Genomic DNA, 18,535 nt, shown 5'->3' with positions numbered 1-18,535 from the left:
AATAAGAAGAAATAAAACATTGTTAATATAATTATAAGGGTACAGTGGATCCTCATATTGTTAACAGAGAGGGTGGACTTGGCAAACTTCTTATGCTACACTTGGGTGCCTCTAGGTCTGATGGAAGACCACTTTTCCTTTTATTTGACTTCTCACTTTTTTTCAAACCCTAAACTTTAAGCAACTGTCCCTCTTCTCTGACTGAACTCAAATAGCTAGCCCTGATCCAAGCCCTTCCAGAGCTAAGATCTCAGGACCCATGCCTCCCTCAATACCCTCAATAAACTTGATCCTTCCTGGTCTTCCACTGCTCTTTGTTTTCACTTCCTCCTCTGAACTCACAGCCCTTAGTGCCTCTCCCTTGGTTCACAATCAGTCTTTCAGTGCTTTCTGACATTTCTTATACAGAACAGAGCTGTTACTTATCTTTTTTGTTGTTATTTAACGTTTCCTGTTTATGGCTTATTTTGCCAGTGTTAGTGTCAGCTCTTTTGGAACAGGAATACTACCTATATTGTACTTATTAGTTTGTCGAGACTTTAACAGTGTTCTGATTTGTTGACTAATTGATAGATTGTCTAAAACAGCTATAAATGTTGTGAGTGGCTCAGATTCCCTTGTGTCTTACAAGAATACTCTTAATAGATTCTTAATATTCCTAAAATATTTGTGTACACAGTAAAACTTCCAATTTATTTATAATATTTTCAATAGTAGACCCACCCACCCTTGCTGTTTCTTCCTTTCTTGTTATCAACATAATTACTGGGTATCTTTTATGAATTAGACATGATACCAAGAATTAAAAGACTGGAGAGGTAGCTTGAGTAATTTAAGGGACACTGAATTTAAGTGGCACCTTTAGCTAAAAAAAAACCCTCATGTATGTATACAATCTGTCTCCTTCTTAGGTGACTGTAAGGCAGGTCAGAGTGCTGATGACTGTGGAGTGGCTAGGTGTTAAGAAACCACTTGGGGGTATTGGGGATATTGTTCAGTGGCATGTCCCACCTACAGACTTTGATTCCCTGCCTTCTGGACAAGTGTTCTTTGCACAGTGTTGGCCGTCATGATAAGCACAGGAAAGGAACATTACATGGTGAGGGGCAAAAGCAAAACCGACTCATTCTTTCATGCTGTCCTATGGGACAGCTTTTGGGAAACGGGATACTCTATTTAACAGCCTGTAACTTACCCATCACAAGAACTTAAATGACTACATTTACTTTTCCTTTAGATAAGACTTCTATCTTATATTTATTTCTAATTGTTTTAGCAAATGGAAACATCTTGCTATGCATGTTCTTGAAGGTTTTTGAAAATCCATAGCATTTAAACGTGCAGTAGAAACGGTCTAATTAAGATGAAGTAGCTGACAACTAAAGCATAGTGTGTTGAAATGAATTTTGCATATCAACGATTAATGAATATTAGAACTTGGTTATCATTCTACACAGGTTTTACAAATTAAAGAAATATATATTTAAGCCAAAGACTTTTGAAGGGTTTGGGAATAATTCTCATTTATGCATGTATGTGTTATTAAGCTCCTATTGTATTAAAACACTATCACTACACTTTGGAAGTGACAAAGTGAAGGAAATGAAAGCACTCCTCTCTTTCAATTCTTATACCCCCTTCATCAGCAAATCCTGATACAGGCCCCTTCTCACTTCTTTTCTATTCCCCCTACTGTTCTCCCATCTTCGAAGTGATTCCTTGCAGTCTGTTTTCTGTACAGTAGTCAGTGTAAAGTTTCCTGATATTAAAAAGTAATAAGACATCTCATGAAATACAGAAACAGTTGTCATAGAAATACAAGAGATTATACAAGAAGAGGTTTAAGCTTTAGAAATATGTGAGTATAAGAGTCATGTCCTGGTTGTAGGTATTCTGACACACTGTGTCATGAAATCTGTGAAAAATCATACGTTTCAGAAATAATATTGAACATAACAAGCTTAAATGAAGCAAGTTAAAGTCAACTTAAAATTGCGTTCCTCAGTTGCAGTAGCTACATTTCGAGTGCTCCATAGCCATATGTAGCTAGTTGCTACTATATCGGACACTACAGATATAAGCCATTGCCATCATCACAGAACACACTATATCACAGTCCTAGAGAGTCTTTATCAAGGAACAGGAATCAAGATAAACAACAAAAGAACAAAGTTTGGTAATGAGGCTAAGCAAGGTAAATCTAGACAAGGAATTTACGTACTGAGCAAGAGACACAACTGGACGAATGGAATTTACTCCTTTGTCAAAGACTTCCTGAAGCCCTGCAAGGAATTACATAATTACTGGTATCTGTACCTGTGTTAAATGTGTAGTATATCCCATCATGTGATAAATGTGCTAAATGGTTTGGGGGGATAGAAGGGGCCATTGAAAGATTCCATGGAGAAAGATTGCGATAACCTGGTTCTTGAAGTATTATTACCAGAATGCATGTGGTGGTGGTTGGAATCTTGAATGCCTGTCTTCTTTTCTCATTTTGCTGCCCTTCCATACCATTGGAGATATAAAAGTATCCATTTTGATAAATAGCCATCGCACTCCTATAGGGCTTAGGTGTATTTCAGCATCTCTTTTTATGTATTAAGAGAATACAGTAAAAGGCAAATAACTGGTTTATTCAAACTGAGTCAGAAAACATAAAATCTCTAACCTTGAATTTCATTAAGTTGAATTATTTTGGATTCCTTAAGCAAATATGACTCAGATTGTACATGTAATGTGCGCTGGAAACAATCGAAACATGTATATGGATACAATCCCAAATACATAGAACGGTGTCGATGTGCTTGCAGCACGGAGCCATTTTGGTTAGAGGATTATAATAGCAGCTTACTTATACCTTTGGTGAGATGGTATAAGCTAATGATGTAGCCGTTAATTTGAATTTAGCAGACATTTTAAATATAGGTTTCTCTTACAGAGACAAAAGTTGCAATTTAAAGCTCTTTGGTGGTCTAAAAACAGCTTAATTCTGTAGTAGCATGGTAATAAGTCCTAATCCAGCTTATGCAGTGATTGTAGTATGTCATGTTTGCAAGAGATTGCACAACTGCTTTCTCTGGTTTTTATGTTAATTTAAAAATATTAAACATAAAACCTTATAACATCTTCATGCTGAGATAAACTGTTCAATTTAACTTGTGCTCAAGCAGCAGCTGTCAGGAATTATCTTGTTCCTAGTGCTTTTTGCTATCACCTCATGCCCTTTCCTGTTGGAGACACAGTGTGGGATGATAAAGCTCACCTTGTTAGGATTTATTGCTTAAGTAATACCTGTGGCAAGATGAACATTGGAAGCCTAGGGGTTGACTGCTGATTGAGTGATGTCATTCATTGTATCATTATTAACTTTATTTTTTAATTGGTCGAAGGGGACAAAGTAAAAATTGCCTATTAATCTTACCTGCATTTTGTGAGCATATTTGTTACTTCTTTTTGGGTGTCGCTAACTCAAATATTTGACGAATTGCTTGTTGTCCACTTTAACTACTATTTTACAAATGAAAAGCAAACAGAATCTCTGTTTTCCTGACAGAGATAATTTCCACAATTTAGAAGTAGGGCTATTTCAAGATTAGTTACACAAGGGAAATGATTTTCCTGTTAATGACTGAACAAACTGAAGGAAGTGTTGGTGTGGGCAGACCCAAATGGTTAATATTCCAAAAATCACTGCCACCTCACTTCTGAATGTATTACATTCTTTCATTTGGGAGGCTTTATTTAGAACGCTCAACTTTAGATCTGGATTCCTTGATTATGGATTAGCTAGTAAGTAGGGTAAGGAGAGGAGAGATGTATGGTAGGAGCAGAGTGCAAGGCTCACCTTGGCTAAACATTTGCTGCAGATGGCCCATCCTGAGCATAAGTCTCATGTAGGAAATTAACAATTGGATTATGATTAGAAATACATATATGATGAGAGGGTTTTTTTACTTATGAAATGTATTTTTCCCTTCTGCTCACTGCCATTTAATGCATATTCCCTCAAATTTGTAATTATATAAATATATAACTAGATAAAACTTTGAAGACTAGGTCGATGAAATTACAATATACCATTCATTTAGATTAATCAATTGTTAACATTTTACACATTTTTAAATATCTGTCTATGCAAATATATACTTATAAATATTTATTGTTATTAGTAGCCTTTTGTTTGAACCATGTAAGAATTAGTTGTAGACATCATGACCCTTCACATGTAAATAATTCAGTATGTGTCTCCAAAGAATAAGGTTATTCTCCTACATGACCATAATAAAATTAGTATACTTAAGAAATTTAAGATTGATTCAAATTTATAGTCTTATATGGAATCCATATTCAGAGTTTCCCTATTATCCTTATAATGTCCTTTATAACTATTTTTTCCTCATCTAGGATCCAATGAAGAATCACACATTGTATTTTGTTTCAGTGTCTCTTTATTTTCCTTTAATCTAGATTTTATTTTTCTTTAGGACATTGACATTTTTAGAGATTGAGCCCAGTTATTTTGCAGAATATTTGTCTGCAAATATTGTTTCCTCATGACCAAGTTCAGATCGGGCATTTGTGGCAGGAGAACTACATTGGTGATTTGTGTCTTTGTCAGTGTATCACACTGGGAAATACACATCACGTGTCCTGTTACTGTTTATATTAAGTTTGATCACGTGGGTAAATTGATGTCTACCAAATTTCTCCATTAAGGTACCATTTTTTTGTTTTTTGCTGTTAGTCATGTGGGGGCTGCATGTAATGAATTTTCGACCTTCTGTGTGAAAAACATTGAGCTTGCTCAGGTCTTATGATTAAGAATGAGTCATTGCGGGGCGCCTGGGTGGCGCAGTCGGTTAAGCGTCCGACTTCAGCCAGGTCACGATCTCGCGGTCCGCGAGTTCGAGCCCCGCGTCAGGCTCTGGGCTGATGGCTCAGAGCCTGGAGCCTGTTTCCGATTCTGTGTCTCCCTCTCTCTCTGCCCTTCCCCCGTTCATGCTCCGTCTCTCTCTGTCCCAAAAAAATAAATAAACGTTGAAAAAAAAAATTAAAAAAAAAAAAAGAATGAGTCATTGCTTGCAGTAGTATTGTATGGAGGTAGAGGAGGGGGTGATACTCAATAATTAGACCCACAAGTCACCGTCCATTTCATTTTAAGGAAAATATTGATTGAGATTAATATTTTATTGTTCTCTCTACTAAGGATCGGATTTATAGATAAGCAAGTATCTTCATATTTCAGAATTTTCCATTTAAGGTTTAGAAAGGCTTATACTTGGTGGTGGTGGTGGTGGTGGGAATATTTTTGGACAAAATAAGGCATTTTTTTGATCACCATTTTTCTGTTGCTTTAGTTGAATACAAATAGACAGTTAAAAATATAAATACGTCTCCTTTGTAAGGTTTTTTTTTACTTCAAAGCATTAAACCATGATACTAATACAGCCATGTGGCTTTAGAGAGAGATCACGGCCTTTTGGTCTTTATGTGCCTTTTTTAGTCCATGAAGAAGGCACCTGAATTCCTACTTATGATATATGCACTTATCATGTCATCATTCTTCCTGTGTGAAAATCATATAAACACCTGAAGTTAGCCATTTGACTTATCTGCAAGGGAAAATTTATAGTGGTTGTAATCATGGTAATAACAAGTATGATATTTTGTATTTATTAAGTACACAAAGAATCATTTGCAGTGTTTAAGTGGTCCACAACCAGTTCATATCCGTGGCATAATGAAAGGTGCTTCAGGCTGTCGAAGACCAGGAGTCTCTGCTTTGCCACTTTGTACCAGCGTCAATCTACCAGTGCCACTTTCTACCAGTAAACGCAAAACTCTTAACCTTGTTGAACCTCATTATGTAGAATGGAACTAAAGCTGTAAGGGTCAAGTGATGCTACATTATGTTGTAAAGGTGGCATTCTATCAAAATTGTGCCATCTAAATGTCCTCAGCTGTTCAGGGACTGTAATTTGTTCCTCTTTTGTGTCCATATGTGGTAGGCACCTCGTTAGGGAAACGTTTCGAGGTTGTCCTAGAGCGATATTACTCCTTTCGGGTTTCTTTCTGTTAATTCTTTGTTTATGTCACAAGCGCAGGTAGCGTTTATCCTGATGGGCTGTCTTGGTTCATCTTCTCTCTTCTTCCCAGTTAGACTCTGGCCCACATTAGGCATGTAGTAAACGTTTGTGGAATGAGTAAGTAAATGGACACTGTTTCATTTATAAACATAATAGGTAAGCTTTCAGTTCCTTTTTTTCCCAAAGATAAGGAATCAGCTTTCTTCTTCTTCTTTTTTATATTTATTTTTTATATCAGGAGTTTTATAGATCATACGTTGCTGGATTATACATCTGGTGCCATTAGCAGTCCAGTAATGGAGAATAAAAAAAAAATAAAATAACAATAAGAAAACCACGAATATTGCCAAACAGTTAAGAAAAAGGGAGAGGTGGCAGATAGGGACAGTGAGAAAACATGCCAAGAGAAAAAGACCACACTCAATAAGTCTGTTGCATAAATCAAAAGGGTTTATGTCATAACATGAACATGTGCCATTCCTGCTCGTATATTGAATTTCAGTAGTTGGTTGCATAAAGAAGTAAAGTGTAATGAAACTGGCAAGCAAAGTATTCCCCAGTCAGCCTTATCTTTGTTCCATTTGTCCTTCAGATAGAGCTTTTCTTGCCTTTTTCAATAAAATCCATCCGGCTTTTTTTTTTTTTTTTTCTTTTTGCATCTCTCAGTAACTGAGCTGAGAAGACCAATGAGATTCAGGGCTTTTATAGTTCTTAGCAGCTGCTTTTTAAGAGATCAAAACTTAGAATGCTGCTACATGGTATTAAGGCTTAACTATTGATGTGTCCCTATAGGGGATATGTTTTTTTGGGGGGTAGGAAGAGGGAAAGGGGGAGGAAGGCGAAGGATGACCACTTCACACATACTTGGGACAGTAAACTTTAATCTCCTTGTTTCCTAGGATCCTCTTTGCAAGCTCAGTGCTGAACCTGACTGAACTGACTGCCCTTCGGCCTGACCTTGGGAAGTTGAAAAAGATTCTGTACTTCCATGAGAACCAATTGGTATATCCTGTCAAGAAATGTCAGGAGAGGGATTTTCAGTATGGATACAACCAAATTCTCTCATGGTAGGTATAGATTGTATCATTATATTTAGTCCTTTGCTAAAAGATTTCGCTTTTAAATCTGAAGACCTACTGTACACTTATTTAGAAAACATCTTGAAATAGGTGCATAAGTGTAAACATACCTTCCATGGTAGTAATTGCTTGTGCCTTTGCCATATATATATATATATATATATATATATATATATATATACACACATATACGTATACGTATACATATACATATACATATACGTATATATATATACACACACAGCTAATCCTCTTATAAAATACACATATGTAACAATCTAATGATGTATGTTAAACTAGTTATCTATTTTCTACAACATTCAAAATAGAATCAAAGTGTCCACAAGGCGCCATCTTTACCCCTTGATTCCATCCTGTATTGTAGAAGGGGTACTTTTAGAAAAGAGCAGTTAGTCAATTCTCATCCATTCTCATTTACCAACCACTTTCAATATATCCAGCTGAAATCAAAATAGAAATTTATAGAGGAATAAGTAATAGACCAAGGGGTTTTTGTCTTTTTTTTTTTTAACTGTTTGTAAGAGAAAACTATGGGAAATGAATCTTTAGGTGGTTGTTGTTTTTTTTTTTTTTTTCCCCTCATTGAGTCTTCTGAAATCGCACAGCCTTAAAATACCATGACATTTCAAAGGTGATGGTCCTTCTCTGTTGTTACTTCCACAAAGTGTATCTCTTGAAGCTTAGTTAATGAAAGAAGTTAATAACAACTCTGAAATGGCTTTGCTGGTGCATCCTATTCACATAACTGCAACAATCAAATAGAATCAATTTGGCAGTGATAGGGTACATCCTACCTTTTTTAATAGTTCTTAGCAATTGGGATTCATGATGTGTTTAAACAGACTCCCAACTCCTACAGCATATTCCATAGTTTAGTTGACATAGAAAAACAACTCTATGGTAATATTTCCGTGTTTCGAGCATTTCGTAAATGTTTTCCTGCAATCATTTTTACAAGCTGCTTCAATTGTGAAGTGGCAGTGCTATCAAAATAGAGTGGAACTGCTTCACGTCAAATGTCTCATAAAAAAAGCAACCGTGTTGAAATTTCATAATAAAATTAAAATACTTTATTTTATCTTGAAACAGAGAAGGGAAATATGTTTTAAAAACAAAAATAAAATCATTCTGTGCCTTATCAATATGGAAAACATTTGTAATATTCTTTTGATTTCTTGAATTAGCATCATTCTTTTCCTCAGATAGTGTGTGTTTATTACCCCTGAGAAATAACTGGGGAAAAAAATTAAGTCTATTTTTCCCTTTATGGGTGGCTTTAAAGTTAATGGAAGTTACACCCACTCATATCAGAGAGGAAATGCATGAAAAGAATATTTCTGTAGACCGTCTTGGATATTTAATTTAGCGGAGACTAAATTTTTTTAGGAATGTAAGTAGTTAGGTTGCATGCCCTAGGAGGGCAGATGTCTATAAAAAATTTCAGCTCACTACCCCTCATCTCTCTGTTTTATAAAAGATTGTGTTTGGTCGAAAGGAATGAGACTATAAGGGTTCCAACATGATTTTCCGGCATTGCTCTTCTTAAGAGGGTAAACCGATCAACAAGCTCGGAGAGAAAGAAGGGGACTCGATCATCGGTTGGCCTCTTAATGAGAAAAAAATGGTTCACAGTTGTCCAGAGGAAAAATAAGAGTGTCAGGAAGCAGTCCTGTTTCAGATTCTCTTCGAAAAGTATGACTCTTGCTTCCTCAAATGTTTCTTTAGTTTTCTTGCTGACTTCTGCTTTTGTTGGCACTGTCGGATTTCTTTCTTGACCGTGTGGCAGTTAAGGACTTTAGAGGTGACTGACATAAGCACTCACCTTAAATAGAGGTTTCACTAGCCCTCTGACTTATGAACACATGTCGTAACAGTATATTATGACCTGTGGGTCGCTATTACAATATGTGACATATGGTGAAAACAGACTAGCTGTAAAACATCCTTCAACTTTTGGTATATTATTATATTGGCTTCCTTATTGCTTGGTGTTGTGTCAGCACTTCTGTGACATTCTTTTGTGTTATCCGTGCTGTTATCACCCCTACCCCCAAATTTCCACTAGGTTGCAACTAAAAAAAAAAAAACTTGTATGGAAAAGCAGTTTTGCAGGGGAGGCATAAAGGTGGCAGTTCAACATGCCTTTTGTAGGTTTTTTGTTCCGCTGTGTATTAATAATAGGAACTTTGGCTGTCCTCAGTAAACGAAGGATTTGCTTTGGTATTCCTATTCTATAAGCTCTGCTTATTCATTTGTGTTTGGCCGTCTTGTGGACTTTTTAGTTTTCTTGATCTGTCATTTTTAGGGTGAAATAAAATTAACTGTTGTTTGAACTTATATAGCTTCTCACTAAAACGTTTGTATGCATTTTGCTGAGATCCCATGACACCGAGACCCTAAATCATTGCCTAAGGCAAAAATCTTTGCTTAAATCAAAACAATTATTTATTAAATCAGTTTTTTGACTCATAAAGGGAACATACTCCATATTCAGGTTTTATCCAGCTTGCCCATGGTTATCATTCGTGTTCATTGGTTTTCAATAAAATGTTATGGGCTGTTTTGAACACTACTGACATAGTTGTGACACCTAAAATTTGTTTTCACATTTCCTTATAATAATGTATTTTAGATTATTTTTATTTAAAAAATATTAAAGGGAGGAACGCAATATATCCATCAAAAGTAATAGCTAAAATTATATTTATTTCATTTACTTATGAAGGTCCATGGTTGTGGTCCTTCTTCTTTGGCCACCCCAAATAAAATATAATAGTGAAAGAAGTTGTTTGTAGAGATATCCCATATAATTCTTCCTGTACAGTTCCAGAGCTTTAAAAAACCTAATGGTTTCTTGAAGCAAGGACTAAACACAAAATAGACTTTAACCACGTGTTTGAAGGTATGCTCTTGTGGGAAGTAGCTTTATCTGAACTCATCTCCTTGAAGGTAGTGAAAGGGATTGGCAGATGTTCTCTTCAGTGTAGTATGGTGTAAAACGATGTATATCACTGACATAGAAACCCAACGTGGGTATTTGGGCCACAAAGGAAAAGGTCCTGCTGTACTGACTGTTGATGTTATAGAAAGTCCTGGCATTGCAGAAAAATAAACTTTGTTTGGAGCCTCATAAGATCCCAATAAATTATTTGATTCCTCTCCTGCCTTTCTTTCCTGATGCCAGAAATCAAACTTACCACGATACAATGCTAATGAAACTAATTCTCTATTAGAGGCATTTTAGTAAATACTGTGGGAAGTGCTGAGTTCTTTGCAAGCCCAAGGACAGTATAAACTCTGATTAACACAGAGGACTTAGGCTTATGAAAAATAGCTGTGAGTGAGTGTGGGTTCATCATTTGCATTTATCCTTTCCCTTTACAGCCTGGTGGCTGATGTGGTGGTATTCAACTCGGTTTTTAACATGGAGTCATTTCTCACCTCTATTGGAAAATTTATGAAGCTGATTCCTGATCACAGACCCAAGGATCTGGAAAGCATCATCAGACCCAAGTGCCAAGTTATTTACTTTCCCATCAGGTTTCCTGATGTGAGCAGGTCAGTATGTTTGACTCTGTTTTCAATATTGTATCATACTTTATTCACCAAATGTATAGAAATTGGTGGTGTTCTTGCCAATTTTAACTTTTCAGCGTAAGCATGGTTAATTGGAGAATCGAATTCTATTTCACCATGCTGTGATTTACAAACATTTTAAATAATCATGTGTCCAACCTGTCACTGAATGGTTAGTTCTGATATTGAGTTCGTCCTTTCTTTTCTGTTATTTATTGGTGTCCCAAAGCAAGCTGCTTTGGCTTTTTAACACTTACTGTTTTGTTTCTTTATTTGTTGTTTTGTTGCAGAAGTCATTCATTGTTAAGCATGTTTCTCAGCCTTTGCATTCAGCTTATGCCCATGGGCGTATATGTATATAGCAAACTGTTCTAAGTAAATCAGTGTTAAATTGCACTGCTTGGGTTACTTTCATTTCCCATGCTATTTCCTTCTATTTTTTTCCTTTTTCCATTTTTTTTTATTATTTATATTATCTTAATAAAGAGTTAGGTCTTATATATTAGGTTGCAAATACACTTAATTGCCATTTCTCTTTCTCTGTTACTAAGGACATTTTTTATTACCCCTGTTGCTAGGCCCACCCTGAATTAGCAGTGGATGATGTGGCTCAAAGGGAACATTCTCAAATTCCTTTTCACTTCTGATTAAACCTAGCAAAACGGTTTTTATTACCACTAGGAATATTTCTCCCGTGTGAACAGAAAGTTTATTTCAGTGGGACTCATCCTAGCTGGGGATGCTGCTGTTTGTAACTGACGATGTCCTTAAAAAGAGTTCAGGGACAGCTGTTTGTTCCCCATCCCTGAAATGAAATCAGGAAACAATTTAATGTCTGCACATTATGCAGGAGGTCAGCATTATTTTCTGTATTCTAGATTTAGATTTTGCTGTGGGATCAGTAGTCCTCATCAGCACTCTGAATGCTGATTTATTTGAGGATTTTACTAGTTAATATTTCATTGAAGAAGAATCTGCCTAATACCAAGTCAAGTTAGTGAGTCATAAAATTTAAGTTCTACAACCTTGCCCAATTTTTACTTTATGGAGTTCAGAAAACAGAGGCCCAGGGAAGCAGGAGACTGGCTTGCACTCACACTGCTGATTATTGTCACACACTGGATTAAAGTTTAGACCCTATGACTTTTGATCTAGTTTTATGTTTACTGGTCATACTTCCTATCAGCAAAGGTCATATGTGCAGTTTTAATCATTTATGTGCAGTTTTGACAACTATCAGGCTAAGTGACACTAAGATCAAATTCGATTTTCAGTTACACATGTGTATATATAAATATGTATATGCAGATATAGTTGTTGTATTTGTATATTTATATATATAATATGTGGGATGAGAGAATTTCAACTTTTGGAAAATATAATTGTTACACTTTAAGATCTATGATGAGCTAAAACACAGTTTATGTTTTAGTCCACATTTTTAAAATATGAACCTTATTTTTTGATACATTTTTAAGTTTTTCATATAATATATACTCAAAATGTACATCTTTAAGTACATAATTATACTACATCTTAATTATTACCACTATAGAATTCCAAATAAATAATGTATTTTAAAATTCATTTGCATCTGATATATTCCTACAACATCATATACTTAATACACCTGTGGCAATTGAATAGTTTATTAATTTGGACTATATTACCATAAATAAATCTAGCTAAATGGAAGAAGGTTAAGAAATATTGTGGCCAAGATAACATTCATAAGCAAGGTCTTAGCCCAGAGTGTTATTTGAATTATTTTCAAATGGTAATTTGCTTTATCCACCCCAAACTCATATAGTGTAAGTAAGTGATTATTTGCATGAATGACAATCATTCTAATGCCTGCAGTCTTAAAAGAGTATTATTTTGTTGAGATGTTGAAAAATATTTAGTAATTCCAAAGGCAACATAACCAAGATGATGGAAGAAGAAAAAACTTTTGAATGCTCTTATCTCTGTCCCTATACAAATATTTTTTGGTCATGGCAAAAATAAATTTAAGTAAAAACAAAGTGGAAGATACAATTAAATTATTAATACAATGTGCTATGATAGTGTATACTCTAATGGATATTCATCAGAGAAAGGGAAGAGCCATATTTCAGCAAAAAATATGAGGATTTATAAAGTTGATAACAGTTATAGTTCAGAGCACATCAGTCACATAGGACTTCAGAAGGATTGGCTTTGTGGCATCAGCTCTTACCTATTGCCCTGCTCGCCCCTCACTGCCTCGTTCTCAAAGACCAGAAAAATAGTAGCAAGAAAGAATATCTCTTGAAACTATTGTTATATGTGTTAAGCATCTGGGGATGGGAAAGCTCTTAAACACGTAGACATACATACATACATTGTGTTTGGGTCTTGACTGCCCCTTGCTAGCTCTGCAACCTGTGCAAGTATAATGACCCTGAGCCTAGGTTCTTTAATGATTATGATTATTACATTTACGTCATCACCTCATAGGCATTGTATAGTGACTAAAGGAAATAATGCACACGTGAAATGCCTAGCATAGTGCCTGGTATGTAATAGCCCCCCTAGTAAAGACTAATTCATCTTATTAATTAACCCACTCCCATTGTTATGTAACATAGCACATTTATTGCCACCTGAATATAAAGGACTGACTTCCTCTCTGCCCTCTCTTAATTAGCATATGAAAACAGAGAAAAATTCTGCCAAAGGAGCAGTCTAATATAAATAGAGAGATTCATTTATTATTCTCTTTATCATCCTGACTCAGTCTTTGGGCCTCATAAGACCCTACCATCCATTGATGGGGCCAGTTCCTTACTTTGAGATGCTCTTCTTGTGCCAATTTTCCTCCTTCTTCCTTGAGCTTAACCTCCATATTTGGTCATCATACCTGCTGTCTTGCAGATACTCTCAATTTGTTTGTACTTCTCCCTTAATTTGATTAGAAGAACATCCAAGAACATACTTATTAGTCTACTCTCAGTTCATATGGTCCCTGAGAGCTGCCTGGCAAACAGACCACATTTCTCATCCTATAGATAACTAATCATGCATTTTTCTTTCTTTGTAAACTGCTGATTCCAAATATCCTATCCTCATTCTCAGATCATGACTGAGAAAACAGAAACAATCGTCAGAGAATTTATATATGCTGCCACCACCGCGTCTGCCCATCCATGTGTTCCTGGGTGCATATTCTCCTTCGCACCTGTTGTGTGTGTGTGTGTGTGTGTGTTTGTTTTAGTTTTTTTAATGGTCATTTATTTTTGAGAGAGAGAGAGAGAGAGAGAGAGAGAGAGAGAGCCAGTGCATGAGTAAGGGAGGGGCAGAATAAGAGGGAGACACAGAATCCAAAGCAGACTCCAGGCTCCGAGCCGTCAGCACAGAGCCCGATGTGGGGCTTGAACTCACAAACTGTGAGATCATGACCAAAGCTGACATTGGACGCTTAGCCAGCTGAGCCACCCAGGTGCCTCAATTCACACCTGTTAATAAGGACGAACTGACGTTGCTTCTGTGTAAGGGTTTTGCCCCCACTTTTGCCAGAGCTCATCCTTCTTGCATACATAAGACTACTATCCTAGCAATGTGTCCTTTGTTCTGCATCATCAGTTCTCCTGTCTTCTGGATCATTACTGTTAGCATAAGAGAAGTGTTATTAGTTTTACATCTTAAAAAAAAAAATCCTTTCTTGATTCCACTTCTCCCTTCAGAAACTGCCTGTTTTCTTTCTTTCTGTTAGTAGTGAAACCTCCTGAAAGAGTTGTTTATACTTGCTTCTAATTTTATTCCTACTGTTCTCTCTTATAGCTACTCCACTGAAATTGCTTTTGTCAAGGTTACCAATGACTTCCATGCCTCTCTAAATCCTGTGGTGAATTCTCAGCGCTCATCTTACTTGACATAGCAGCAGTGTTTGATACACTATGACACATTCTTCATTTGACTGCTAGGACACACAGGTTGCTACTTCTCAGGCTTCTTGCTGGTTTCTCATCATTACCCTGGCTTTGAACTTCAGACTGGCTCTTGGCACTCTTAACACTTAAGGGGCTGGTGGAAGAACAGCCCAGGATTGAAGAGAGGAGAAAAAAGAGTCAGAAGGTCAACATTGAAAGAATTATCCTCTGGAGCAAAGGGAGGAAGACTTTAAGGAGATGGTCAGTACTGAATTCAGAGGACTAAGGTTAAATAAAGTGATGACTAAAACATATCCTTGAATTTGACAGTTAAAAGGGCAGTGGTACCCCTATCCTGCCTTCTGTTAACTCACAAACAAGTTTCCTATGTTCTTTCTGACAGCCAGAGAAAGTTAGGCTCCAAGTCTGGTTGAGATCTCTCTCCTTTCTGCTTTGTCTCTCTCTGTCTGTCTCTCTCTCTCTCTCTCTCTCTCTCTCTCTCTCTCTCACACACACACACACACACACACACACACACACACACGCACACACACACGGATCCTGCTCCTTATGGATGGAAGCACCAAGGTTCAGAGAAGTTAAGTGTCTCCTGGTAGCCACACAGCCAGATAGGGACAGAACAAGAACTGGAACTCATATCTCACAATCTCCATCCCATGCTTGGCCCACCACTTATTGTGAATGCAATTTCAGAGGTCTTGATTATCTGATTTCTCAGCTGACAGCAGATTAGCAGCATCAAATTGGGGGTGCGATAAAGGCAGGCTCACTGACAGCAGTAAAAAGTGACAGCTGACTGACAGCTCGACAACAAGGGAGGAGAGAGATAAACTATTTAAAAAAATATATGAGAAGTGAAAAAGCGTAGCAGCCTGAAGCCATTCTATGGCAGGGCAGGCAACTCTGCACATTGAAGAACCCTGCAGACATTTCTCCATGATTGTACGGCTTGTACATCAAAAGGAGGACTGTGATTTATTAAAAGAGATTAAATGGTAGCCAGTAAATTCTGTTTAAGAATGTAGGGAAATGCGTAACCCACTTTTGGCAGAAATGATAAATAACAGCAAATGAAGTTAAGCATCATGCCTTACTCTAGGATGTACACGAGCCGTATTCACCTCAAGGAAGATAGTAAACATCTGAACCTTCATATGCAGTTTTAACATCTGTAAGCTTAGGTCACCAGAGAATATTTCAGTGAGCTATCTTTTTTAGATCTTCCTGATGGAGGCTTTTTATGGACAAGATCTCCCTTTGCTGTCAGGGTGGGAGTGTATACACTCCCCCTTTGGTATTGAAGGCATCCAGGCTTGTCAGATGATCAGTGGGCAACAAAACAAATTTTGCAATATTAATACCATGCTTTAGCCTGTATGGGCTGCTGTACCAGAATACCATAGACTGGGTAGCTAATGAAAAACAGGGATTTATTTCGCATAGTTCTGGAGCCTGGCAAGTCCAAGATTAAGGCCCTGGTAGATTTGGTGTCTGTTGAAGGTCTGTTTTCTGTGTTTGTGCAGTGTTCTCACATGATGGAAGAAGGAACTAGGGAGCTCTCTGGAGTCTCTTTTGTAAAACCACTCATCCCATCAGTGAAGGAGTCACCCTCGTGATGCCCAAAGGCTTCACCTCCTAATACCATCATGTTGTGGACCAGGGTAGGATTTAAACATAGGAATTTTGAGGGAGTAGAAATATTCATCCTGTCCCATGCCAGAAGATAAATAGGATCTCAATACTTGATGACATGAGACTCATGACTGGGAAGCCAATTCTGTGTTAGAGGATATAGATTAGATTGAAAACTAAGGAAATTTCACTGTATATATCAAGAAGGCAAATCTCACGTAGAACTCCATGGATGTGCGATGCAAAGAATAAAAGAAGCAATCCTGCAGCCAACCGAGCTGGACATTGGCTAGAAGAAGCCAGTATTTTCCTTCTCTAAATCAGGTAGCTGCCATACAGGCAAGGCCTCATACAACTAGGAGATTTACATAGCCAGGCCTTTGTGTCAGTCTTGGTCTAATGAAATCAGAACATCTGAAGAATTGGTAACTTGCTTTCTGGCAATGTCATCTTTAGAAGGTAGAGCTAACCATAACAGTTAACCTTAGTGATTCTTATTTTAGCCCTGCATTGTGGCTAAGCCTATTATGCGTATTTTAGCATTTTATTCTTCCAAAAATTCTAAAAGCTATTTTCCATTTATAGTTTGAAGTAACTTAGCCGTAGAGAATGTAAATAACTTTATGCCTACAGTCATACAGATAGTAAAGGTAGAACAAGAAATCAATCATTTTTAATCCATTTTAGAACCCAAATTCTTTTTCTTTAATTCGTTATTTCTATATTGCATGTCCCCCAAAACGAGGTTCTGGTCCCTGATACTTGACCCTGACCACTGAAGAACAAATGATTTATACAAGTGAATTGACAGAAATATCGAATAAAAGGACCATGTCATGGTAATGTTATAAAAGAAAGGACTCAAGACTTTAGAAAGCCGACTTTTAAAAGGTAGAAGTTTTAAAAAGGAGGATACTGAAGAGGAATGAGAAATTTAAAAAAGAATTCTGATGGTAAAATTGAAGATGGGCCTAAAGAAGCAGAATAGAAAGAATACGTCAGAGATACAGCTGTGGGCTTAGACCGTTATTTCGTGTATCTGAATCTTTTTTTTTTTTTTCTATTCGTATTTATGTCTCATTTATCCAAACTCCCTTCCCTTACAAGTAATTGTATAGCGTGACACTCGTGTTACATAGGGCAGTGCCTGCTGCATCACATTAGATGTTTAGGATGGAGTTGACTGCATCAGCCTATCATCACACTTCTTCCAGCTGCCCCCTGTAAGATTTGGTACTGAGGGACTGTTCATGATTTTCATAGAAGGAGATCATCCCCACTCTCAACAAATTGAATCACAGAAGAGTGTATTGTAGAAATACGGTGAATTACAAAGCGGCATTTCCTATTCTTGAAAAAGATCAGGCCTGCTCAAGGAATTCCCTCAGGGACCATGAGTTGGGAATATCAAAGTGGCTATCATCTGCTTCAAGTAACATAAGGGTGGAGTAAAGGTGAAGCGAGATAAATGCTCGAGACTGTCAAGTCCTGATACTTGTATGTATTTATTACTTGCTTACCTTCTGAGTCCCATTATATTGTGAAAAAGTTTACATTTTTTTATTATACTTGCCCATAATTGTTCTAAAAGACCAAGTTTATGTGTTTCCAGCGGAGACCACACACACAAAAAAATCATCCAAATTTAATGAAGAGATGAGTGGATGGTATTTCTTTAGGAGTTGAAGGTTGGACTTGGAAGCAAATTGAAGGCTGTATACTTTACATTGAAAAATAGGAGCTGTATTTGGGGTTCAGGTCCCATTTAGGGACCATAGAGAATATCGTATCAATCTTGGTATGATCCGTAGAGAAGAATTTCATATGCTTCTGTAATCATTTCATTACCTATTCTAATTTTCCACTGTATTGGATTGCCAGAGTTGCCAGAATAAACAATAGTAGATTTTACCTGTGAATTTACTCATTTCATAGTAGCATTTGCATTCTGGGGACAGGGGTTATATAAATAGCTTTCCTCCTCCTACATTTTTGACAGCAAAGGAAAGAGAAAAACAACGTTGGTCATTTGGAGTAATCTCAGTTATTGAAACCTTAAGCATTTCTCTCCATGTTTCTCTCCACCTTTTCCATGTAGCTAAAATGTGAAGCCAAAACAGAGGTCTGTGGACTTCACGTAACTATTTTAGAAACAAAAATGGAGAATTTTAAAAACAGTGTGAAAACTTTAAATGAAAACTCTCAGGCTGTGCAAACAAAGGCGAGG

The 18,535-nt window shown here is 36.8% G+C and overlaps 1 protein-coding gene across 5 annotated transcripts in view; it reads left to right on the top strand.

Annotated features, from left to right (window-relative positions):
• Positions 1–18,535, top strand: part of GTDC1 (glycosyltransferase like domain containing 1) — a 292,506-nt gene that overhangs the window by 85,272 nt on the left and 188,699 nt on the right. For all 5 annotated transcript variants that reach the window (XM_030327475.1, XM_030327481.1, XM_030327479.1 and 2 more), the window contains 2 exons: positions 6,989–7,156; positions 10,574–10,747. In XM_030327475.1, coding sequence (XP_030183335.1) covers positions 6,989–7,156; positions 10,574–10,747 — 342 coding nt within the window. The remainder of the gene's footprint in view (positions 1–6,988; positions 7,157–10,573; positions 10,748–18,535) is intronic.

This window comes from Lynx canadensis, chromosome C1 (assembly GCF_007474595.2).
Source record: "Lynx canadensis isolate LIC74 chromosome C1, mLynCan4.pri.v2, whole genome shotgun sequence".
NCBI lineage: Eukaryota > Metazoa > Chordata > Mammalia > Carnivora > Felidae > Lynx > Lynx canadensis.
This window is presented reverse-complemented; position numbering and strand designations above follow the sequence as displayed.